This window comes from Alosa alosa, chromosome 2, assembly GCF_017589495.1.
Source record: "Alosa alosa isolate M-15738 ecotype Scorff River chromosome 2, AALO_Geno_1.1, whole genome shotgun sequence".
Lineage (NCBI taxonomy): Eukaryota > Metazoa > Chordata > Actinopteri > Clupeiformes > Clupeidae > Alosa > Alosa alosa.
The window spans coordinates 23911478-23938290 of NC_063190.1; the positions used below are offsets into that span (position 1 = coordinate 23911478).

Consider the following 26813-nt stretch of genomic DNA (forward strand, 5'->3'; position numbering starts at 1 on the left):
ACATTCCTGCTATGAGCAATCTGTCAATCACTGCATGTAGGCTAATTGTCTTTTATGGCACCTTGTAAACGCCCTGACGGACGGACTTGGTTTCACCTCCCCGCAAGGTTTGCATAGTACCAATTGGACACACGGTTGCCCTATCTTGATGGTCAGAAGTTTGTGTTGAAGTATCAGACATCAGAGATTAATCACGTCTCGGGAAAAACTTTTGCGGCTGACCAGAGTTTAGAGTCTGTTCGTAGGGCGTTGTCACGAATTAGTTTTAGAAAGTTCTCGGGGTGTTGCTTGCCATGTCCAATGCTGGCTACATAATTTCACTCGTGTTTGTCATGGAGGGGAGGAGGTGATTCCTATTCGTCGCCATCTTTTTGAGTGGGATTCTAGCTAGCAAGTCAGCTAGGTTAGTTCTCAGGGCAGCGATAGGACTGAACTCGGCTTGGAATTCTTTGCGGTTTTTGCCATCTACCGTCAACAAAAACATTTTTGTATTGGGAAGACCCAGCACTAGTAGAAGGTAGCACGACCAGAAAGGCAACCTTCGTTGTAAATAAGGCCACTGGATTCAAATCTCTGTTCCAACGATACTCTATCCAGACGAACTGACTGCGCCCCGTTCTTTTGGATGACTTAACCTCCGCTAGCTAACTCACTAGCCTTGGCTAACTATTTGCTAGCTAGTTCGTGCGCATTGAATCTCGTCACAAACCTGGCCTTTTGGACGGGTAAGTAAGTTTGACATTCTTACACAACTGTCTTATTGCATACACTAATACCTGCAGAGGTCACATAGCCATGTGTATATTCTATCCTAGGCATTGCATCATGTAAGGATTGCTGACTTGTTTTCACTTTCTGTCGAAACGATGGTTGCTTGCTAGCGATAGATAGATACCCAACTTAGCTCCTGTCTAGCTAGCAAAAGGGTAGTGGCTTTCTGGATCTAGCTAGCTCGTGAAGTACCTATGTGGTTAGGAAATTGTCTCTGTGGAATAGCCAAATGTTGAGAACCACCCAAGCGATACATAGCAAGCGTTATATTTATCTGTCTATGAAGTACCGGAGGTAGTTACCGAGCTAACGTGGGTCAACCAACTCCTTATCCAAATCCAACTAGCGAGCAACTTGTGTTGTGACTGGCAGTCAGCGTCATTTGCACTAAGTTTACTTTTGTCAGTGTGTCCGTCAACGTTAGTTTGTCTTAGTGTCACGGCCTAACAATTTGAGTCCTCTCGTCTTTGTTAAGGTCAAAGGGACGTTAGCAGATGTAACTTACTGTACTTGTCATTATGTTTCTAGCCATCTAACATTGTACTCCAGTTGGCTAACCAACCCCTTTAGCTTAGCTAGCTTGTTTTGGTGCAGTGGCGTAGCTCACCGTGTTTTTCTGTAATGATAAATGTAACGTTAATGCATTAGGAATCACTAACATTCACAGAAAGAAACTAAATGATTTCTCTCCATTGCTTTTGGAAACTTGATTGGGAATACAGTTGCGTTAACCAAATGCAACGTATTTGCAAGCATCCATAGAACTCTAGCTGTCACTTGGAAATAACAACGGGCACCTTGATCGTCAGTGTCAGCGTAAATACCTAGCCTAACGATTGGAATAGTGTACAATAATGTATGGTATCGGATTGTTTTCTTGAAGTATTTAACTTGATATTATGCTCCTCTGTCTCGCTTAGCCATTTCATTTTGGCATGACCCTCCCTATTTTCTCCCCAGCGCAGCCTCGCTGGCGGTGGTAACTCGTGCTGTTCTTGTGAAGAAAAAGACATGTAATACAGCCTACTACTGTTGAAAACAGGGCGTTCACGTCAACTGATAAGAGCAATCATGAGCCATGTAAGCAAAGAAGATGGCATAACTAAGTATTCTGTCATTCTACTTCCACTGTTTTGGGTACTCCTCGCTCGTGAACTGCATTCAGTCCTTGCTGCTGGTAACGTTAACGTTCTGACGTGCGCCGCATTCCTCATTCTATGTTGACATTGCGTAACTCACTAGTCAGCAAGCCTCTCTGTGAGCCTCCCATCGTCTCAGTGTTCACAGGGCGACCTGGGTGCTTGGTAAATCACGTCCTGATGTGTCAATAAAAGGTGTATTTTGGGAGTTTATTGGCGTGAATTAGTTTTCTTATGTGTGCGTAATTTGACCGACCCTCCATGTTCAACTAACCCTAGAGCTGCATAAGACTGCACACTAAACTGCGTAATCATTAGTTCAAGTAGGCTAAACATTCATGTATACGCACATTACCTTTTGACATAACAGCTTCGCAAAGAGCAACCCTACATCATCTTATAGTGCTATTTGCAATGTGCAACTATCAAGCATATTATTATTATTATTACCTGTTTAGCTAATTAATCGTTGGAGAGTTGGTAATTAAATCCTGTTACAGTTAAGTTTTAAGAATCAGCGTGTAGGCTAGTATAATTATAAGCATTACTTCGGAATACTGTCATAGCCCATGGTCAGCCTTAAATGGGACCAATGTATTGCCCACTTCTTTGATGCAGTGTTTTCTAATGTCCTTATGCATTCTCTGTGTGACATCATCTGACATGTGACACCTTGCCTGTGCCAAGATTTCTCTGTGATATTGGGCCAACACATGAAAACATAACCTATATTTGTGGTAATACTGGACCTATTAAAAACAGTTATGTTCATGAAGTTTTTCGACCCACTTTAGGATGTAGGCTTATTGTACAAACAGGCTGGTTGCAGTTGGAAAACATGCTCTGAAGGGTGGGGGACCCTATGGCTGTAAAGTGATTCTGGACATCTCGCTACAAAGTTCCGCTATGAAGGTCTGATTTGGCCTCCCAAATCACCATGCTTCCTGAACGGTGTACTGAAATGCTCAATGCACAAAAGTTGAGGTCATTTGATCTTGATCTTGTTGATGTTACTTGTCACTCTCAGCCTAGTGGTTATCCCATGAGCCAGAAGTTTCAGATATTCAGAACATTCCATAGAATTATGCAAATGAGCATCAATGCACTGTGTATGGGCCTTTGTGCTGTTGTGAAGCCACATCTTGCTGTCTCTTGGGCTGATGAGGAAGTGCCTCTATTATATCAAGAGTTAAGAGGCTATTAAATGCCATGAGATGAGATGCTATTTGTTCCACCTGGCAGTAGGTTTGGGTCATATTTTAGCATTTTTGCCAACAGTAAAGCCGGGTTCACATTGTACGCTCAAGTGGCAGCGCTGCAATATGAAGCTCATTATTTTCAATGGCTTGTGCGTGCAAGAACTGCCCTTCCGGCCGCTTTGCCGCTCTTGCACGTGCCGCGGACAAAGTTTTGCTCTGAGCCCGGCAGCAAGCACAAACAAAAATCTTTGGGACATTACCTTAAACAAGAGCAACCTAGCGACGAGCGCAGCGCATGCTGCGTACAACGTCAACTAGTGTTAATTTCGTCAGACGAGACTAGAGAAAAAATGTTCGTCAACAACCTTTTTTCCATGACTAAGACGAGACGATGACAAGACTGCACTAATGTCCTGAAACACTGACTAAGACTATCTTAAGATGCATTATTGTTGGCCGAAAAAAGAGAGAGACTAAAATGTTTTGCATGAAAAAAAACTAAGATAAAATCTCTCTTCATTTTAGTCTAAAAATGAGAAGCCAGAATAGCTGTTACGTTTTCAAAATATTCGAATGAGTTCAGGTTCATGCGCCAACTTTCCTGTAGGCTAGTCTCGTGCTGTTGCTGCAACTAGACATTCTCTGCTGCAACCCTGTCTGAAACTACATGGAACAAGAACACGGAGATTTCTGCCAGAGTTAGCAAGCTAACTACCTAGTCATTAGGCCACAATGCTACATACCCAGAAGTTGAAGCTTCTCTCATACATATACAGATTAACATCCCCCAGAATGTCCATATGAAAATTTTCAGCAAGTAATGTCAACTATTTAACTAGTTACACTGATGATGCAAAGTTTGCTAGCAAGTAAGCTAATATGGAAAGTTAAGCTAGCAAGTTAGCTAAGATAGAGAGTTTGTGTTGCGTTTGAAGCATATTGCCATCTAAGCGTGTGGGGAGTAAACATTCATACTTGAGTCTAAGACAGTGTTTCTCAAACTTTTTCAGATGAAGGACCACTTAACTAATCAATAAAAAAACGCATACGGACTACCTAGCTAAAAACAATTAAAAATAGACCTAGCAGTATATTAGCCTACACAATACTCACTGAACCACCTTGCTTATTGTCTTTGCACTTTGCTTAATTGTGTCAGAGGATTCATATGATTTAAACTGGCAAATCTGACATAGACAGTGTTGTAGAACTGTTTGAATTTACATACAAGTTGGTTCAATATTGCAAACAACTCATCTATATTATATTTTACCAGGTCTGCTTTCGTGGACCACTTGGGATAACTTATGACCACCAGTGGTCCCCGGACCACACTTTGTGAAACACTGGTCTCTGAAGATCATGACAGTGGTCCAGTCAAATCTTTTACTGTCTATGGTCAAATCCCAGCCGAGCTATAACTGTAGCTCGACTTACCTGTGCATGTAAACATACTGACTGACTGAAATAATTTGTTATAAAAAAAGACTGAAATGTTTTGACTAAAACTGACTAAGATAGCTTTAGTTTTCTTTTGACTAAAACTAGACTAAAATTACGAGACTTTTAGTTGACTAAAACTTGACTAACAAAAATGATATTTGAATGACTAAATATGACAAAGACTAAAAAGGACATTTCGTCACAAGACTAAGACTAAGACTAAATTAAAAATAGGTGACAAAATTAACACTAACGTCAACCCGTCTTTAGGCTTAATTTTCCTTCAGAAGGAAGACAATTATGCCCCATATAACTTATTCATCAAAACATTGGCTTTCATGTTTTCTGTTTGGCTGTTGGAAGGCCACATGTATTATCCACATGGTAGATCCTAACAAAAGGTGAATTTAACTTTTATGTTTGAATGTCATACCACCTCATCCAATGGCATTCCAACCCATCCATTATTGAGGTAGGTGAAAGAGCCTGCAACTGAACAAAGAGCTTCCTTGTAAAAGAATCGTTCATGTATGTGTGCGATCAGAATGGCATACCGCAGATGTCTGAAATGTTTCTGTGGGCTGTATAGCAGCTCAGTGCTGAATGCATAATTATCAACCTACCCCACCTTTAACTACCTATAGGATACACATAGCCAAGGCCAACCTTTACTTTGTGCAAAAGTTCATATTCCTACCTGTCTAGTGAAGTCACAAGGCCTTCAGGTGTTTGTATCAGTTCGTGAAAGCTGAGTAAACAAGGGCTGTCTGCATGACTCTATAATATTCCGGTCATAATGAAAGTAATCCAAAAAAGGCAGCTTACATCACAATAAATGAAGCAATCAATGAATAGTCCACAATGAATGGTAGTTTTCCAGGGTTTTTTTACTGTTTGTGTGTAGATAGTTTGTCACTCTGCATGACAGGACGGATTACATAGCACTGAGAAGTTGTAGGTCTTGTCATTGAATAGAGTTTTGCATTGAGTTGTGGCATTTGAACTTGGTAAAATTGGGGTTCATCAAATGAATGTACGGTAATAGGCTATGGTAGGCAGTATGCCTGTTGGAGATGAGATAGCTGTGTTCCGTTGATCCAGAGCTCAACCTCTGGTTCTGGTCTGGATTCGCACCGAGAGATGCAGTGCACTGGCCACAGCAGTGACGTTCTAGCCTAGTTTCAGCAAATGCCAAGAGTCACGATGAGTGGAGAAAACGTGATTTAGCCGTGGTGTGAATGCTTTGCAGAGGTTACGACCCTACAAATCTAAAATTAAAGCCTATGCTGCTTATGTAAGATTAGAATACAGCACATCCCCTATTGTGCGTGACTGAAGGAATTCCCTTCCCTGGACCAAATGCACATAATCCCGTTCAATCAGAGAAGAGGGCAGAGTTCAAGCCCAGAAGTTCAGGGTTAGAATGACCAGCACTTTGACACAGATATTGTGACTCTTGAAGTCCTCTGTCACTATATATTTTTTTGTGTCTTCTGTTCTTCTGTGGAATACATAACCTTCGCACAGGTATTTCATCACTCCAACTAATGCAGTCCGTTCATTCATTCACATGTGCACAATTCTGTAATTGTAAGGGAACTGATATGGGTCCAGGGAGAGACGAGCACTATCAAAGTCACCATAACAGTGTCCATTTTGTGAGTCTCATTGCAACATAGGCTGGTTGACAGCATATTATTAACATCAGGTCATTGTGTTACTAGAGTTCAGTGTGAAGCCTGTTATGCTGGATGTCCTAGATGTTGTAACATTATGGCCTAGTTATCAAACACTTTGAGTATTTACATGTTATTGGTACAGAGAGCTGTAAACATGACTTGCCTTGACTAGACTTGCCTTGAGAACCATGAAAAATGTCCTGAAGCGATATGTTTTCCTAGAGCTAGGCCTATATGTAGGCTATAGTCCTGAAGCTATGCGTTGGCTATAGCTTGCTGGTCTTTTTTGAAAATAGTATGACATTTTTCCAAATTCTTAATTAAACATTTTGCTGCTGTTTTCTGAGCTCTGTTGAGAAAGAATAGTCTAGTTTTTTTTCCGCAAATAGCACTCTAAATTTTCAGATGTTGTAGATGTTGAGTTCAAAGTTAAAATAAATATCCATTACTAAGTGAATGGATTACTTGCGGAGTGATAAAAGAGTGGTTCTCAACCTTTTTTGAACTGCGACCACCCCAGAATAATAGGTTATAGGTTGAACTTTGTGACCCCCACACTCCACCTGCAAACTTCCGGTACTTCTTGCATTTTAGCTTTACTGTTGTGCTTTTAGATTAGATTTAGAGTCTTGAGCATAAAGCCTGTTGTCAGTGGCAGTGGGCATTATTCATTTTCAGCTGTCTTTATCAAGGAATGTCAGATCTAAATATCAGACTAGGGCTAAATACTAAGATTAGACATTTTAGATGGTAAAATGTATGGGATCTTTATAATCGGTCAGTGTCATAGTATGCAGTGGGTTTATTTATTCCTGTCCAGTACTTTGAAATGCTCTTAGATAGCCGGCATCGTTGCCTTTCTGAGGCATTATAAGAGGACACATTGGTTGATGCGACAGTCATAATTTGTCCTCCCATAGTTACCAAATGATGATAAATTCACTATTTAAAATCAAAGTCTAAAAAGGACTCATGCATAACTGAAGATGAAAAATGTTTTGCTATCTTTCAGTGGGGTATACTACGAAGCACGTTAGACATATCTAGGCTATGTAGACATATCGAGGCTTGACAAAGCCTTGACTCAGGGGTATACGTTAAGTGATACTACGATAGCAGTTATGTGATATATTTGTCAAACTAGGCTTTCAGCTCAGATTTGTCTTGGCGTTCGGTGTTGGGATGGCGTTGGCCAATCGTGATACGTGGAGACGCACAAGACCGCCTCTATTAAAAAACAATTACTTCCGCATTTATGAGCGATAGTGTAGTCTACACTGCGGTCATTTTTTGTGTCTAACCTATAACATCAAATAAATCAATTGTCATCAGTTGTTGTATGGTATGCACGTCCATTAGTGGGATATTTGCACGCACAGCACTATTAAAGCGCATTCGAGATCTAAAATGTTAGTAGAGGCGGAGCTCCACCTGTAAGATATATGACAGAATCCTACAGGTGAGAACTTCGTTTTTAAGACAATTGATTGGTCAGTGGGCGGTAGATTACACGATTTGAGCTATAACTTAGCACATAACCTCCTCCCGACCAGGTTTGGTTGACAGCATAAGATACCATGGTGATATAGCGACACTAAAACAGATCCACTTTCGTGTCACAGCATACCCTGACTTTGAGCGCAACATACCTCGCTAACCCACTAATCGAGATTCGTAGTATACCCCACAGGTTACAATCCATGTAGCTGGTATGTGGTCTCTCCTTTCTTTCTAAACAGGGACTGTTTACATGTGACCATATTTAGATCTATCTGACTCTTTTTATCCATGTTGGAATTGTCTTCGGGCCAAACCTCTTCTGAGGCTGACCGTTCTACATCCGTGTTCCTATTCTGACGCTGTATATCACTGCTCTATCTCCAGTGACTCCTCTCCTTACTGTTGCCCTATCTCGTCCAACCACATTCTTTAGTGTGTGTTGCGTGCGACCAGGGGTGTCCTGTGTACAACTAGCCTATTAGGCTACCACTAGCACAAGTCAATGGAACATAATTCTAACCTGTTCCAAGTGATGACAAACAAAGTGTTTTACCACTCCATAGCATGGGAGGCACTGGGGCAGTCTATGTGTTTGTGTGTGTGGATCATAGGGAGTATAATTTAACATAATTACGGAACATGGAAATTTAGTCACGGATACTGTTAGGAGAAGTCTCAGGGAGGGCTACTTCCCCAATCTGAGTGACAACCATGAGATATTTCTACTTGGAACTTGGGGAAAAAATGTAAATAAACAGTTACTGGCATCTCTGGAGTTCATGACAATTTTTTTTTTTATCTGTTCCCACACATGTTAAAAGTATGCCGACTATACATCATATCAAAGATTCTGGTTACTTTGCCTTTGGCGTTGTCACACTGTAAACATTTGCCTAGCAGGGCGGCCGAAGAGGCTGTCAGAAACAGGTTTAAACAAATGCTAGTCTTGAGTTTGCTGTGTAAGTAGCTGGAGGCGTCCCCTGGTCCCTGGGGGGCTCTGCTACTGCTGACTGCCGCATCAGTGATATTGGTGTTAGTGGAGCGTGGCGTAGGAGCAGCATAATTAAGCCATATCAGATGGATGGCCTGTTTTAACCATCCCCTTTCACATACTATCCCTTAGCAAGTCAGCTAGTGTGTGTGTGTGTGTGTGTGTGTGTGTTGAGGAGCTTATTTGCTAAAAAGATTATAAAAGGAAAGGTTGAGTAAAAAGTCACGTGAAACAAGTATAGGAAGTAATTAAGTACACATGTTGTCAGTGTGATTGTTGAGATCTTAAGTGTGGAGTTTTGCATTTTAGTTTTGTCTAGGCCTATTGATAAAGCTCACCAGAGACAGCAAGAACCCCAGGCCTGATGAAATTAGCATACTCTTTCTCCTCAGTATGTACAGACTAGTGAAGATGCTTTCTCTGTGCGTGTTGTTCAGTAAAAGCTACATTTCCAGTTCATATTCCCTGCACTTATGCCATATGGCATTTTTTTTTTTTTGCCGTTGTGTCGTTACAGGTGCCCATGCAAATACTTCCTCCCTCTCGCAGATGAGTCATCGGTGGGGGCTGACGCAGCGCAGTCGCAGTCGCACGCCCAGATAGTCCCCGGCGAGCGCGGCTGCGTCGGGCTCCCAGCATGCCCTCCACCAGCCGGGCAGGGAGCCTAAAGGACCCCGAGATTTCTGAGCTCTTCTTCAAGGAGGACCCCGAGAAGCTCTTCTCCGACCTCCGCGAGATCGGCCATGGCAGCTTTGGCGCAGTCTACTTTGTACGTTAAAACTGATCATTGATTGTTCATTAATTTGAGTGAATTTCATGTGTTGCTGTATCTCTTGGATCTCACATTTGTAGGGTTGCATTGAAGGTCCTATATCTGACGTTTATAGTGAAAAGTAGCAGTAGCATTTGGCTGACAACCCTCATTTTAAATCTTGCAGAGGGAGACTTGCTAATAAATATTTAATTTCAGTGAAACAGCCAAAATGTGACAAATTCAGCAGTTGCCCAATAATTCTGAGCCAATTTCTGGATTCAGCTCAAGACCATTACTGTACCCACTACTAAAAAGGCCCAGTATGAATTGGTATCTCTTTATATAAGTTCTATCAGCTTGTTATATCAACTTGCTTTACGGTTCAGCCTGCACTCTAAAGCATGCCAGTCTTGAGAGCTATTTTTATCCGGGGTCTCACCTGTGTCTGCCTCTTGGCCCCCCCAGGCACGGGATGTGCGGACGTCTGAGGTGGTGGCCATCAAGAAGATGTCCTACAGCGGGAAGCAGTCTAATGAGGTGGGTGACCCCAGTCACACACACACACACACAGCCACACACACAGCAGATGACGCATGAAGGCACATTTCTGTTTTAATGGCCAGGCAGTGGGTCTACGCTGTCAGCCAAACTCCGAGGAACCTGTGGTATTTCTTGGCACATGTCAGCTGTGGCTTCTAAAGAAGAGGCACATGTGTCTGGCTATCTGTCGATCTTGGGAGTCAGTATGAGGGTGCCGGTGTGCCCGGTGACTTGAGCTAGACGCATGAATCATCTGAAATGTGTGTCTGCTTTCACGGATAAGCCAGTAACAACTGACAAAAAAACCTCAGGATCTCACTTAAACATTCCTTTTTTGAGATAGCATCAGAATTCCTGAAAGTCTTCTCTGAACTGTAATCTGTTGTCATATAGTTATTATCATGGAGCTTCCTACACATCACCCACTCCTGTTGACGCTGGTCCTGTAAATGAGGGCAAATTACCTAACAGCCTGCCCTGGCTGCCTTGAAGACAGGTCATGCAGCAATACAGGAATTAAAGGAGGAAAAATATCTATATAATACTTATCCTTATCTAGCAGGGAGATCTTGAAACCACAAAAAAATTCTATTGATAGAATGTAACGTGTGTGACATGGAACACTCCCTCTCTTAGGCAACAGTGTTGCCAGGTAACTTTGTAGATGTTCACATTCAACTCACATTTAACCTATTTTTAGAATGAAAGTCATCACTCTAGTGTCTCCTGAAGGTCTTAGATGACCCTGCGTAGCAGCGAAGGTACAGCAAGGTCGCTGGTCATAGTGCTTTTCCTTGTAATTTCCGATTAGCGCTAATCAGATTAGGCATAATCTCTCTGTGCTAAGAGGTCTTTAGAAGCTAGGAAGCTGTCGCGCCATTCAGCCCAGAGTGTTTACGAATTTGAGGCCACCTTTGGTCCTGTATCTCCAAATGTGTGTTTGTCAGTGGGCTCCGGGTAACAGTTAAACACAGATTAACCCTGGTGGCCCGAATGGAAGTTGTTCGGAGATTATTACAAGGAAATAGATACTTGTTCCAGGGATTAATATTAGTGCCTCTTGGCATAAGGTGAAACTGAGACAAAGTTTCTTGAGAATCTTTCTTAAGGAATCTTGAGGAATCAGGAAGCCCCCTATCATTGGCTTAAGACATGAGGAAGATGACATGAATGTTTTAGCAGGGTGGAAGACACTTGCCACTATTTTTTACTCTCTTGTTCATTTTATTCTCCTTTACACTGATGAATAATTGAAGGCCCATTCATTCCTTTGGGTCATTACTGTCAGTGGTCTCGTCACACTCCATGTAAAGTTTTGGAGGTTTTTTGTCTAATTTCATGGCTTTGCTATTTTGGATCAAATGTGGTTAACCTGACTTTGAATGTGTTCTGAATATGTTATTAGCACACAGGCATATGAAAAAACTTAAACACCTTCTTGGTCGTAACTCGGGAATTTTCTCTCTGTTTTATGGGGCAATTTGTGTCAAAGGTTGAGATTGTCTTGTTGTGAAAGATAAAAAGCACTCCCTCTGACTTGCAGAAATGGCAGGATATCATCAAAGAGGTCAAGTTCCTTCAAAGAATACAGCACCCCAACAGCATAGAGTACAAAGGCTGCTATCTGCGGGAACACACAGCATGGGTAAGAGTCTCTCTCCCCCTCTCAATGGTATAGACCCTATCAACAATAAAAACAAAAACAATGCTTGAACGTTCTATTTGGTTCCCAATCTACTTCCTCTGCATTAAGATAACATATGGAATGTTAAAATGGAAGCCTTGTGGGGCCAACTATGATGCTGATAATAAAGACATGATATGGCACAGTATGATTGGCTGTTTTGATTTCAGTATTATGCCAAAGTGCTAAAAAAACTTAAGTTAAGGCTTAACTTGGCCTTCAAGTGTTGTGTATTTCTGTACACATCCCTTTGCACAAAGTATGTTTTGTCGGGCGGTCTGATCCCTAAAAAGAAACTACTTTTCTCTGCAGCTGGTCATGGAGTACTGCTTAGGGTCAGCCTCAGACCTCCTTGAGGGTAAGCAACCACTTAAACTCATACATCCTCTGTAGCTGTTCAGCCACATCTGCCGCAGCTATGATGAAAACCCACTCTATTCTCATGTGCTGTCAAACACTCAACATCAATCAGTCATTCTTAACACCTACACCCCCCCACCCCTACCTCCCCCAGGTGAGTGAGTGTCTGTGTGATCTTGACGTCCCTTTCCTTGTTTACCACCTCCAGTTCATAAGAAGCCTCTTCAGGAAATGGAGATTGCAGCAATAACTCACGGTGCTCTGGAGGGCCTGGCCTACCTTCATTCCCACAACATGATTCACAGGTGAGTGTGTGCGTGCGTGAGCAAGCGCTGATGGCTCCATTCTGTTTTTCTGAGGGTGACTCACACACAAGAAGAGCACTACTGGTCCCTTATCAGTCGCCGGTATTTTTAGAAGTGGCATCTGCGTTGCAGATCGGCAGATCCAGGCTAAACTGGGTTTTTAGCCAAATGCGATTCTGTTCAGGTTTTTGTCATGTGATTAGTAGGGTGTATTTGCTCTTTCATATGGTGGTAAAATGCTCTTCTAGTGATTAACTTCATGATTGCCCAACTATGATTAAGGCCTTCTATGGGCTTCCTCAGCTAATGCATGGTGTGTCATTGGTCACCTTTTGCGTAAAGACCAGTATGACTCACAGAAACTCACAGACTCACTGAAAGCAGCTGTTCAGTGTGGTCATTTGTTTCAATGCTTCTCTGTTCCCATATTGCTTTTCCCCTTGTTCCTTTCCATTAAGATTGGAAAGAAGAATTAATACAATACAATTTCAGCGGTCCAAGCTTTTTCCCCCCTCAATAGAATTATGTGAGTCTTTGTCATTATCATGATTCAGCTTGATGTGCATTGTGCTGTCCTGCCTTTTTCCCTTTCAGAGATATTAAAGCTGGGAACATTCTGCTGACAGAGCCTGGACAGGTCAAACTGGCCGACTTTGGCTCAGCCTCCATCGCCTGTCCTGCAAACTCCTTTGTGGGCACGCCATATTGGTAAGCAGGGCTGCTATCCACATGCTGCTAGGTTGGGGTTGCTAAATGGGGGTTGCAAACTAGCGCCCCCCCCCCTTCCTGAAATTGCATAATTGCAGTCTCCAGTATAGTTCTAACCTTGTTTTTAAAAGATGCTATAAATCTGTCTGATGGAATTCTGAAAACGGAAAACATCTTTATTATTAGTATTACTGATTTATCTAATATTCAACTTCTGGTCTCTTGCTAGGATGGCCCCAGAGGTGATTCTGGCTATGGATGAGGGCCAGTATGACGGAAAGGTGGATGTCTGGTCCCTTGGGATCACCTGTGTAGAATTAGGTGAGGATGCCTACTGCATATAACCAATGGCTTGTGTGGAATCAAAAGCAAGACTGCGCAAACTATTGTTTTTAAAGTATCGTTATGAACATGCCCAGTCATGTTCTGTTCCATCAATGGCCACCATGTTGCTATCATGACTCGCGTTGAGGACTAAAATAAAATAAAAAATACTTCAAACACTAGTGAAAAGAGTAAACAATCAAGTGATGTGTTTCCCTGGGTCTGCCAGCCTTTTAAAAGAGAGATGAGAATAAGATTTAAGATAAGGGAGATGGAGTGATTATGTTCCTCATAGCATTCCATGCCATACCATCTGATTTCTATATCGATCTGGGAATCTGTAGCGCTGGGAATGTTTTCCTAGTCCAGCAGTGGGTAACACTGAAGTGAAGGGGCCAATCAGCACCTATCCTGAGTCAGCTGATCTCCCCCTCATTGCTTCGACCTCCCTGGCTCTGGAATTCTGCTGATTAGCACATCTCGATGATTCACATGGAATGCCAGAAAAGACTTCCTCTGACTGAACCTGGAATGTCCAGCTGGGCTGTGTATTCTAGAGTTTGCCAATGTTATGCTTGCCGGGATTTTCCAGAGCCAACATGAAATACATAGGTGATGCCTGTGATGAGTTTTTTTTTTTTTTTTTTTTTTTTTTATTATTATTTTTATGTCTTAAATTCAGTGCAGTTCAGGGGTGTAGTAGAAAACAACCATTACTTAATCATCTATTAGAAGGCGAAGGGGATGAATACTCATTTCTGGAGCAGCTTTCTGTTCTTCGATGAACCCCAATGAGTTGACATTTTAGATTCACAAAATGTGTATCTAAATGTGTGGGATGCGTGTGTGCATGTGTGTTGGGAGTTTGAAACAGTCATAGACTCATTCCTGTGGTACTTGTAAATTTGTTTTCCAGGGTGTAGCTCATATCAATTGCGTTTGTTTGGCAGTAGCACACTACTTCTGACAAAGAAAGCTAGGCTTGAAGGTTAGACTTAAGTGAAGGTTATGGATAAGTGGAACTATTAATGGGATTGGAGTGTGCTTTTACAGGCTGATATCCTGCATATATACTGTATGTGTGTGTGTGTGTAATATATATATATATATATATATATATATGAATCTTTTACTATACTAGTGTATATATATATATATGAATCTTTTTTTTGTTTGTTTTTAAGTTCTAAAGAAATGTAGGTAAAGGTAAAACGTGAGCATGTAAAAGCCTGCATTTTAATCTGTTTATCTTTCTTTGTAGCGGAGAGGAAGCCCCCTCTGTTCAACATGAATGCCATGAGTGCCTTATACCACATAGCGCAGAATGAGAGCCCCACACTACAGTCAAGTGAATGGTGAGTGTGTGTTGAGTTGAGCTGATGATGCATCAAGCTCCTTATACTAATAATGGTTAAGCACTTGTTTTGTGACTCATTTGTGTTTGTCTCTCTCTCTTCTCATAGGACGGATTATTTTAGAAACTTTGTTGATTCATGCCTTCAGAAAATCCCCCAGGACAGGCCGAACTCTGAGGACCTACTGAAAGTAAGAGCAGACACACACACACACACACACACATACACACACACACATTCACACACATTATTGTCAACATCAGTGAAGAGCAACTATCTCCAAACATCACCCATTCACCCAAGTCATGATGGTAAGGTGACTGTCAAATGTAGAGAAAGCAACACTGATCACTCCATCCTTATTGCCCTGACACTGTGTCTGATATTGTGCCTTTGTAGCACTGTTAAAAACCCAGTTGACCTAGAAAGCATCCCAGCGGTGTCCAAGCACTGTAACTTTCTGACCTCAGGGTGACCGCTGTAAGCCTTCAGCCTTGATCCTCTAATCTTGTGATTCTTGCAACACATCGACACCCATTGAGCAGCGCTGTAGACACAGACTTTTGCAGAGGCACTGGTCAAACTGGGCCTTTGGTTAGACTTGCTGTGATGTGGACGGTGCCTTTACTTCATGTCCCTTCATTCTCGATTCTCTTCTCCCTCTCCCCTGCTTCCCTGCTTGTCTACTCCTCCTGCCTCTCTCTCTCTATCTCTATTTCTCTCCCTCTCCCCAGCACGCCTTTGTCGCGAGGACGAGACCAGACACAGTCCTGATGGACCTCATCCTGCGGACAAAGGAGGCGGTCCGGGAGCTGGACAATCTGCAGTACCGCAAGATGAAGAAGATCTTGTTCCAGGAGGCGCACAACGGCCCTGCGGTCGAGGCTCAGGACGGGGAGGAGGTCAGTCCCACTCCAGTCCTCCTCCTCCTCCTCCTCCGCAGATGTTTATGATTATGGGTTCTTAGCCGATGCTTTTGTGCAAAGCCACTTACAATGACATCAATAAGTATCACATTAACGTTAAAATTAGCAGTTTAAAGTCAAATACTGAATAACATTTAACAGAATAACAATAACCATAAGATACGACCCCCACTTTCTGTTCTGCAGACACTATCCCATGATGGCATGGAGCTCATCTGATTGCCCCTATATTCCTCATCTTATGGTGGCACTGCAACTTAACAAAACACATGCAAATATATAGAAACATGTAAATTAAAGAAAAAAAGGCATTGCCAAATTGACAACACGTTCCTATTCAGCTAACAATACACCACAGAATCACGTCACAAATTCGGACAACAAGACATTGCAGGAGCGCACTACTATTACAGTACAGCACACAACAACGGTGTTTCCAGAGGATTGTGAAACGCCATACCCTCTGCAGACCGTATATAATCATCCCTTCTGAATCATTAGTGTCACAGTGAAGGCAGAAACAAACCTGTTCACATCACCGTCAACCGTTGTATTGACGGATCAGTGTGTTTAATGATTTGAGATTGGGATGTCACTCTCTACAGCCGCAACTATCCTTTGCATTTATAAGTCAGCTGGCCCCTACTACCTCTCGGTAGGCCTCCGTCCCATCATGCCAATCTCTTCACTCTGCCCTGCAGTAAATCATTTCCTTCTCTCGCTCGTCGCTCCTTCAGGAGTCTGAGCATGGTGGCGTGGGTCGGACGGGCACGGTGAGCAGTGTGGGCAGCAACCAGTCCATCCCCAGCATGTCCATCAGCGCCAGCTCCCAGAGCAGCTCGGTCAACAGCCTGCCCGACGCTGCGGACGACAAGAGCGAGTTGGACATGATGGAGGGCGACCACACGGTCATGTCCAACAGCTCCGTCATCCACCTCAAACCAGTGAGTATCCCACACCACCAGGGGCAGGGAGCACTCTCGTGAACTGGTGAAGGGTCCCAGACACTTTGGTAGTGGTAGGATAATTGGCATTAGGCTCCATCATGTTATATTCCCACCCTACCATGAGATTAAAAAATTAGGGCATTTTCAAAATTCTTGATTTGTTCATCTAGATAGATGTTTTTTGTGTGTGTGCTAAAGCTGCAAAGAAATACCAATGTAGGCTACTTCAGTATTGTGATATGTTTGTGAGACTATTGATTCTCAAAATCACTTTAATTTAATTAATTAAGAAATCACTGCTGTCTTGCAGTATCACAATATAGTTCAGTCTATTGAATAGTAGCCCCCTGTATGACTAATATGCATATCGTATTGACAAGTTCTTGCCCATGCACAGCCCCAGTGTGTGTCTAAGTGGTGGTGTGGTTTGCCAATGGCAGGGAGAAGAGGAGGGCTACCGCGAAGAGCCCGAACCCCGCAGCCGGCCCCCGGAGGCTCAGGCTGCACCTGCACAGCCCGTGCGGCACAAGCACAGAAACCGCGAGCACTTTGCCACCATCCGCACCGCCTCACTGGTGAGCCCCCCCCACACACACACACACACACACACACACACACACTCTCTGGCCGGCTCCTCACCTCCTGCTGAATGCTGAGTAGTCTGGTAATTAGTTTCAGTCTACTTCTTCTTCACTTGTCTTTGTGTCTTTCTTCTGTCTTTCTTTCTTCCTACATTCATTCCTTTTCATTGCCTTGCCTCTCTCTCTCTCTCTAGTCCTGCATCTTCCTTTACAATGCTCAATCATCGCATCTCTCTCTCTCTCTCTCTCTCTCTAGTCCTGTATCTTCCTTTACAATGCTCAATCATCGCATCTCTCTCTCTCTCTCTCTCTCTAGTCCTGGATCTTCCTTTACAATGCTCAATCATCGCATCTCTCTCTAGTCCTGTATCTTCCTTTACAATGCTCAATCATCGCATCTCTCTCTCTCTCTCTAGTCCTGGATCTTCCTTTACAATGCTCAATCATCGCATCTCTCTCTCTCTCTCTCTCTCTCTCTCTCTCTAGTCCTGTATCTTCCTTTACAATGCTCAATCATCGCATCTCTCTCTCTCTCTCTCTCTCTAGTCCTGGATCTTCCTTTACAATGCTCAATCATCGCATCTCTCTCTCTCTCTCTCTCTCTCTCTCTCTCTCTCTCTAGTCCTGTATCTTCCTTTACAATGCTCAATCATCATCTCTCTCTCTCTCTCTCTCTCTCTCTCTCTCTCTCTCTCTCTCTAGTCCTGTATCTTTCTTTACAATGCTCAATCATCGCATCTCTCTCTCTCTCTCTAGTCCTGGATCTTCCTTTACAATGCTCAATCATCGCATCTCTCTCTCTCTCTCTCTAGTCCTGGATCTTCCTTTACAATGCTCAATCATCGCATCTCTCTCTCTCTCTCTCTAGTCCTGGATCTTCCTTTACAATGCTCAATCATCGCATCTCTCTCTCTCTCTCTCTCTAGTCCTGGATCTTCCTTTACAATGCTCAATCATCGCATCTCTCTCTCTCTCTCTCTCTCTCTCTCTCTCTCTCTCTCTCTCTCTCTCTCTCTCTCTCTAGTCCTGTATCTTCCTTTACAATGCTCAATCATCGCATCTCTCTCTAGTCCTGTATCTTCCTTTACAATGCTCAATCATCGCATCTCTCTCTCTCTCTCTCTCTCTCTTTTTCTTTTTCTTTCTTTCTTTCTTTCTTTCTTTCATGTGTTTCTGTTCATTTGGGGGTCATACAGATGTAAATGTGAGTGTGTAATTGTTGTGTGCGTATACATATAAACGAGTTTATATCGAGTTAAAACAAGTTTTTCCTTTCTTTCATCTAATCCTCGTGACTTGAGTGTTTCTGTTCATTTTTTCCATACAGATGGAACTCTGTGAGAAAAGTGTGATCGCTGTTTAATCAAAGCGGGTTCATTTTAAACCCCTCTTTCTCCCTCAGGTGACTAGGCAGATGCAGGAGCACGAGCAGGACTCCGAGCTGCGCGAGCAGATGTCCGGCTACAAGCGCATGCGGCGGCAGCACCAGAAGCACCTCATGGCCCTGGAGAACAAGCTCAAGGCCGAGATGGACGAGCACCGGCTGCGCCTGGACAAGGAGCTGGAGACGCAGCGCAACAGCTTCGCCTCCGAGATGGAGAAGCTCGTCAAAAAGCACCAGGCGTCCATGGAGAAAGACGTAAGAAGGCCAATGAGATGAGCATTTAATGTCGCAGTCTTCTCTCTGAAATGAAATGGGACATGAGAACTATAGAGTTCTAGCTATTATTTAATGGTTGAGGAAAAGCCATTATGAATGTGATGGTGCAAAGCTTGTATATATGGTATGCATGAGTAATCATAGACATGCACCACTGTAGCTGTAAATCTCAGCTGCTCCTAGATTGAGTTATTTAAACAGTCAAATAAAGAGTGATTTCAGGGGTTCTACTGAATTCTTTAAGATTATTATCTCTACCCTGGATTCTTTAAGATTATTATCTCTACCCTGGATTCTTTAAGATTATTATCTCTACCCTGGATTCTTTAAGATTATTATCTCTACCCTGGATTCTTTAAGATTATTATCTCTACCCTGGAAGTGAACAAGAATGACATGAATCGGTTGTTTTTTTTGTTGCCCTTTTTAGATCCTGCCTGTTTAAAACGTCTATTAATGAAAACTTCCACTAGCGCTACATGGAGTAGTTACTTACCAGTCCAAGGTTGTGAGAGAGCTTGGTTAATCTTGAAGGGAACATGTTTGAGAGTAATGAAGCCAGAATTGGAATATGAAGGCTTACTCTACTGAAAAGTAATTTAAGCTGAAGGTGTCATCTTTCGGCTCCTGAAATCAAAACAAAACAAACCAGATATAATTTTGCCACGCTTAACAACAAGTGCATTCTCGACATTCTCGAGGTAGCTCATTTTCGCAGTCCTCTGTAAGAACAAGACCTGTAAACCTCACCACATGATGCTCTGAAATTAGGTCAAACCTAGGCATTCCGGCGGAGCTGTTCAAAGAAAGCAAGCAGTGTGGCTCTCACTCACACCATCGGAGCTCGGTCTTTGCCCTCCTGTCGTCCTAACAGTCCAGTCTTTCATGGGCCGGCCCATGGCATCGGTATGCATGTAGAGGGGGGGGGGGGGGGGGGGGCAGCTCCATGTGTGTGAATTAAAACATCTCCGCTGCCACAGGCACTTTACCCCTCACAGAATGTGTGTGTGTGTGTGTGTGTGTGTGTGTGTGTGTGGGTACACACACTGTTCCACAACTGTATATTTACTTTTCATGTTTTATATTGCAGGCGAAGACCTTTGCCAATGATGAGAAGAAGTTCCAGCAGCACATTCAGGTTCAGCAGAAAAAAGAGCTGAGCAGCTTCCTCGAGTCCCAGAAACGAGAGTACAAGCTACGCAAGGAGCAGCTGAAAGAGGTACGCACGCACGCACGCACGCACACACACACACACACACACACACACACACACACACACACACACACACACACACAGGCAGTCCTCTGTTCACACACACCATCAACAGTCTCTGCATCACTGCACGCAAATACATGCAAAGCAAACAAAAGCAGATCTGGTGATAATATTGGATGAGAAAAGGGTGTGACTTCTAAACAATCAATCAATTAAAGTTTATGTTGTGTGAAATGGGGGGGGGGAGCTGAAAGATTTCATGATTAATAGGATAATTGCACCTTCTAGACATGCCATCAGTCTTGCCATTGTCCACTGGCGGGTGAGGCATCCTCATTTCACTGCCGAATTTGGTCAACAATAAATGAAGGCCGATCATAAATTAGTGTAAAGCACACTGAATTGATTTGGAAGTGCCTCTTCATTCTCTGAAGGCATTTGCAAAGCATGTAAGACATTTGTGAAGTATGTAACGAATAAGATTTTAGCCACTCAAGTAACATCATTAATTGACATTTCAATTGGTGACTCCCAAGTGTGTGACATGCATTGCATCACTGCTTCTTCTTGCATAACAAACACTCACTTCCTTTACCCATGCCAAGAGAAAGATTTGATGGCTAGCTGCTTAAGAACTGTTATGTAGGATCAGGATCTAGGTTAAGCCAGGGATGACAACACCAGCCTGTTAAGTAGCCTACACCTCGTCAACCAAATATGTTCTGTGTGCGTGAAAAACAATTGCCACATATTGCAATTGTCATATTTTACATAAATACAGGATGTGTTCTGCACCACTAACTTCAGTGCCAGCTGATACCAGCTAAATTTGACATACTGGAGTAGACGTTGCATCTTTCACTTGCTGCACCTTGTAGTTCTTCACTTCAAAGCAATACACACACACACACACACACACACACACACACACACACACACAGAGATGATAAATGTTCCATTCTCATGCATCAGGAGCTGAATGAGAACCAGTCGACGCCCAAGAAGGAGAAGCAGGAGTGGCTGTCCAAGCAGAAGGAGAACATCCAGCACTTCCAGGCGGAGGAGGAGGCCAACCTGCTGCGTCGCCAGAGGCAGTACCTCGAGCTGGAGTGTCGCCGCTTCAAGAGGCGAATCCTCATCGCCCGTCACAATGTGGAGCAGGACCTGGCCCGGGAGGTACGGTGGCCTGGTGGTTATGATTTGTTTTGATTACTTAGTTCCCAGTCTTGCAACTGCATGTTTTCTAAATGCAACATGTTTTCAGTAAACTGCTATTTGTGTTGGTGGAGCAGGTGTTTCTTTGTCAACTTAAGGTTTCGTGATTTTTCATTTTTTTTCATTCTCTTGTTCCCTCCTCACCCTTCTTCCATCTCCTTCCCCATCCTGGCTTTGCGGTCGGCCAGGAGCTGAACAAGCGCCAGACGCAGAAGGACCTGGAGCACGCCATGCTGCTGCGCCACCACGAGTCCATGCAGGAGCTGGAGGTGCGGCAGCTGGGCACCATCCAGAAGATGCGCGCCGAGCTCATCCGCCTGCAGCACCAGACCGAGCTCACCAACCAGCTGGAGTACAACAAGCGGCGCGAACGCGAGCTCCGCCGGAAGCACGTCATGGAGGTCCGCCAGCAGCCCAAGAGCCTCAAGGTACGGAAGAGACACACACACACACACACACACGTTCAGATGGGCAGGATTCAAGCACTTGCATGGGTCGAGAGATGACCACCTGACTGACCAGATACTTAAATGGCAATAGTGAGAGGTGGAGACAGAGAACCGCAAAGACCCTTTTAAGTAGCAGCTGTGAGCTATTTGCATGTCACAAACGATGGAGAGTTGAAGGCCAACGTTGTCAGCCATTCTAAATAACAAAGAAAGAAACCAATAGGAACTGAAGTTAGAAGGAAGGGTATGAGGGTCATTCCATGTGAAAACAGCCAATATCAGGGTATTATGTACATGGTACCTCTCAGATTTTGCTGAAAAGTGGTGAGAATATGCCTTATTTTACCAAACGAGGGAATCTGAAGTTTCAGGTCAATATCTCAAACGGTTTGCCCATGGCGTCCATTTGAATTTCGGGTGCCACTGCCCTAATTGACCTTTGTCTTTGTCTTTTTTCTTTTGTCTTTGTCATGTACATGGGTGGCTGAGTTGGCGTGGAATGACCCATGAGTGAGTTAAGCTCATTAAGTAGCAAAGTAATGCTAAGTAATCAAAACTTACTATATATATATATATATTATAAGTAGAGACAAGGGGAGGGGTTTATATGTGCATGTTCAATGAACATTCATGCTTGATATATGTGAGTTTGTGTGTATGCTTGCTTGTTTGTTTTTCTCCAATCTTCTTGAGGAGGAAATTGGGCTTCACATCTTGCAGGTATTAACTGAAAGTTTGAGAGCAATCTATGGCACGCCCATTTTAAAAGAAAGATCTCTTCTTCTGTGCTACTTTGTGTCTGTTGGTCTTGTCCTCTCTCTCTCTCTCCTCTCTCTCTCTCTCCCTCTTTCTCTCCCTCTCTTGTCGTTGTCCGTCTCTCTGTCCGTTCCGTTAGTCCAAGGAGCTCCAGATCAAGAAGCAGTTCCAGGACACGTGTAAGATCCAGACGCGCCAGTACAAGGCCCTGCGGAACCACCTGCTGGAGACCACGCCCAAGTCTGAACACAAGGCCGTGCTGAAGCGGCTCAAGGAGGAGCAGACGCGCAAGCTGGCCATCCTGGCCGAGCAGTACGACCACTCCATCAACGACATGCTCTCCACGCAAGCGGTGAGTCAGAGAGAGAGAGATGCAGTAAGTTGTTTGGATAAAAGCGTCTGCGACTGAATAAATGGAAAAGACAGAAGAGAGAGAGTCGGTGAAAGAAAAGACACCAGATGTAGAAACGGGGAGGGAAGAGAAACGACTGGTAACTTTCTGAAGTTACTAGCCAATCAGAATTTCTACTAGCCAAATTTTTTCCGGTGAAAATAAAGAGAATTATGAGATGAGTGTCACTGAATCATCACGTAGCATTACGGCACAGTGGTCATGGGAAATGTAGGAAGTACTGCCAGTGGGGATATATGACCGAGAACAGAGCCTTATGTATCATGCATGTAATGCCACATGCATCACCGGCCAAACTGGCTAGTAAGTTATTAACACCTGCCAAAATGATGGGTTGGCGGGTGTTAATTTAGAACCCTGGAGAGAAATATGTTAAGGTTGTGCAAGTTCTTTGGTGGTGGTTCTACATTAAGTTCTGACTCATGTGTGCACTATGTCATGGAGTCCTCCTTTACACAGGGAAAGGTAGATGGAGAGGAGCATCAATAGTCCCTCTGTCACCGTTCTCTTATGAATGGGCCCTGAGTGGAGTGAGTGTGCCCATTCATTCCTCTCGCCCTCATTAGCAACCCCCACCGGGTCACAGCTTTCTCACTCTGTGTGTGTGTGTGTGTGTGTCCTGCAGCTGCGTCTGGACGAGGCGCAGGAGGCCGAGTGCCAGGTGCTGAAGATGCAGCTGCAGCAGGAGTTGGAGCTGCTCAACGCCTACCAGAGCAAGATCAAGATGCAGACGGACGCGCAGCACGACCGCGAGAGGAAGGAGCTTGAGCAGAGAGTGTCGCTCCGGAGGGCCCTGCTCGAACAGAAGGTGTGTGTGTGTGTGTGAGCGAGAGAGAGCCCACTACCACCACAACCCTAGTGTGTTGGCTGCTGGACACCAAAGAGATTTGGTGTAGCTGTAATACAGTATGTCTGTATTTGCAGAGAGATTAAATCTCATAACTCTCAGATGTCAAAACTATCAAGTCAACAGGGGAAGTGAAAAGAAATGTAATTCTGTAAAGCTTTATTTGGCAGATGTCACCTGTTGGGAGGGATGAAGAAGACTTTGTGTATTCTGGTGGGTCTCAAAAAATTAGAATATCGTGGAAAAGTTCATTTTTACCCCCTAATTTAGTTCAAAAAGTGGATCTTTCATATAATCCATATTCATTAGATATAAAGTGAAATATGGTCGACATTTCTGTATTATAACCTCCTTATGGTAATATTTTGAGATACTCATTTTTGGTTTTCATGACCTGTAAGCCGTAATCAAGATATTTGAAATATTTCACTTTATATCTAATGAATCTAGAATATATGAAAGATCCAGTTTTTGAACTAAATTAGGGGGGAGAATGAACTTTTCCACGATATTCAAATTTTTTTGAGACCCACCTGTGTTAGTGTATATTCCAGAAGCATGTTAAAACTGCATGTATTCAAATAAACGTGAATCAACATTATAGATATCCCTATAGCAGGGGTCTCAAACACCCGGCCCGCGTCCGGCCCAATTCCGGCCCGCAACGTATGTCAAAATAATAATGTAATCCGGCCCTTGAGGCTATTTTTAATTGCGACAAACAACGATACTGATTAAAGTAGACGATAGATCCAAGTACGGTGACATCTCATTTGTAGCCTACTCTGCTCCACTATGTGCTAGACATTTAGGGGCAGCCGTGGCCCACTTGTTAGCACTCTGGACTTGTAACCGGAGGGTTGCTGGTTTGAGCCCCGACCAGTGGGTATGTTATTCACCTATTCTGATTCTGAAGGAGAATATCCTTTTGGAGATTATGATAGATCGTCTATTGACAGTGATAGTCACAGACAGTGCGTCTGTGAATGGAAGTGCATCTTTGCGTGTATACGACGGTGTCCACTAAGCATACCATGCTTATTTCAACCCTCTGCCCAACATAGCTTGGAGGTTGCAGTGGTAATCGTGATGATAGTGTCCGTAATGGACGTGGGACAGACAGCAGGGCTAGTAGAAACAGGGCTCTAAAGAACTACAAAGTCACCCGCAATATGATGCAAACTTCTGGGTACTCAGATTACCCGCGATAGGAACTGATTTGACCAGAATACTTTATTGTAGGCCTTGTGGTTTAGTAATGCATCACTAAACCATATACATCTTAGGTGTTGGTATACATCTAAGGTGTTTTCCTGTTAATTTTGTATGTGGGTAATATGAAAAAAGGAAAGTAAACCTGCTCAAATATTTTCATCCAGTATTTACTGAAAGGTGCATAATTTGAGGTGCTTGCCATCCAGTGATGGGTACATTTACCCCTTTCATAAAATTTTGTTTATACTCAAAGATTTTTACATTTACAGTAGGACTTTATCTCTGACCACTTTCAAGCCATGGCCTTTTGAAATTTTGATATAAAAATCCAATGGTGTTGCTTTCTTAACCCTGACGCCTAGTTTGCCAGGTTTAAAAAAGTTATGAGAGGAAAATATTTTTATTTGGTGTGAAACACACACATACCCGTTTTTATGCTTTTTGTTTGTTTTATAATTTGTATTAATATTTATTTTATCATTATTTTATTTATAAGCTAAGGTTGCTAGCACAGGTGTCTAAAACTAGATAAAAACACTTGCACTTTCTGTTTGCAGTTTTGTGTGGTATTTGAAAAAAGAACATTGCATTTTCAGAAATAGCCGGCTCTCCAATCAGATGACGTTGGCAGAAGTGGCCCCCAGCTCATTTGAGTTTGAGACCCCTGCCCTATAGCTATGGGAGGTGTGTGTGGACAGCTTTTGGAGAATCCCTCTGATGATGTGTGTTTGTGTGGTTGTCCTTCAGATTGAGGAGGAGATGCTGGCCCTGCAGAACGAGCGCTCCGAACGCATCCGCTCACTTTTGGAGCGGCAGGCGCGCGAGATCGAGGCCTTCGACTCGGAGAGCATGCGCCTGGGCTTCAGCAACATGGTCCTGTCCAACCTGACCTCCGACGTCCACAGCCATAGCTTCCCAGGGGCCCCCGGGGTCTGGAACGCCCACCACGGCAGCGGTAGCAGCAGTGGCGGCGGAAGCTCCAGCTCCCAGGGGCCGCCCTGGGGAGGCAGCGGTGGCGGAGGTGGCAGCGGGCACCATGGCGGCAGCCAGCACCACCACCACCACCACCACCAGGGGAGCACCGGAGGTCTCCCGCCACAGCAGCAGGCCTGGGCGCATGGGCTTCCGGCCGGCGGGCCGCCTCCCTGGGGCCACCACCACCTCCACAGCTCGGGAGGGAGCCAGCGGTCGAGCGGTGGGGGCAGCGGGGGCATCGGAGGGGTGCGGAACAGCCCGCAGGCGGTGCGGAGGACCTCCTCCGGGAGCCGGAGCGAGCAGGGGATGAGCAGGAGCGCCAGCATCGCCTCGCAGATCTCCAACGGGTCGCATTTGTCCTTCACGTAAGGCCTCCCTCACACCAACAACAAACAAACCCACCATGCCACCCTCTCTCCCCCTCTCCCCTCCACCTCTTACCAGAGGCACGCCCAGCCACTGGCCCTCGTGTCAGTGGGAGGCTCGGTGTGGTGATGAGGATGAGGAGTGTGGGGGGGTTGGGGATGGAGAAATGGCACAAGAATGGACTAACACCAACCCCCCCCCCCTCCCTCCTCCATCCCTCCCTCCTCCATCCCTCCCTCCTTGCACCTTTCTACTTTTCCCCCTTTCTCTTTTTCTGTCTCTTCTATCCCACGCACTTGTTTTTATGTTTTGGCCGTTCCCTCCCTCATCACATGTTTCTTGCTTTGGTTCTTTCTTTCATACGGAAGCAAATCCTACTACACATGGTCTGTTCTGAAGGGTTAAGGGGTCACGTTCTGGTTGCTAATCCTCCCCCCGCATCCTCAATTCAGGTTGTTGTGATGTGGACATTACTGTGGAAATGTACATATCATTG

At 44.0% G+C, this 26813-nt stretch overlaps 1 protein-coding gene across 2 annotated transcripts; it reads left to right on the forward strand.

The window, feature by feature from the left end:
* On the forward strand, window positions 1–26526 carry taok1b (TAO kinase 1b). Of its 2 annotated transcripts, none has more exons than XM_048238191.1 (20): window positions 1–725; window positions 9240–9491; window positions 9942–10013; window positions 11560–11661; window positions 12013–12058; window positions 12269–12365; window positions 12960–13073; window positions 13303–13394; window positions 14659–14752; window positions 14861–14942; window positions 15487–15654; window positions 16416–16622; window positions 17066–17200; window positions 18609–18845; window positions 19957–20085; window positions 21055–21258; window positions 21486–21725; window positions 22642–22854; window positions 23540–23722; window positions 25724–26526. In XM_048238191.1, exons 2-20 carry the CDS (start codon window positions 9360–9362, stop codon window positions 26318–26320), a joined length of 3144 nt encoding a protein of 1047 aa, XP_048094148.1. In that variant the 5' UTR covers window positions 1–725; window positions 9240–9359; the 3' UTR covers window positions 26321–26526. The 2 variants fall into 2 exon arrangements, with proteins under 2 accessions (XP_048094148.1, XP_048094149.1); XM_048238192.1 differs by lacking the exon at window positions 25724–26526 and adding an exon at window positions 23374–23444 and having other exon boundaries at window positions 2–725; window positions 23540–23622.
* The last annotated feature ends 287 nt before the right edge of the window (window positions 26527–26813 follow it).

Excerpts from the sequence above, each read along its gene's own strand:
- taok1b (XM_048238191.1), top strand. The coding sequence starts at position 9,360 with ATGCCCTCCACCAGCCGGGCAGGGAGCCTAAAGGACCCCGAGATTTCT. Across the intron at positions 20,086-21,054 it reads GCAAGGAGCAGCTGAAAGAG|GAGCTGAATGAGAACCAGTC; the intron begins GTACGCACGCAC and ends CTCATGCATCAG. Across the intron at positions 22,855-23,539 it reads ACATGCTCTCCACGCAAGCG|CTGCGTCTGGACGAGGCGCA; the intron begins GTGAGTCAGAGA and ends TGTGTCCTGCAG.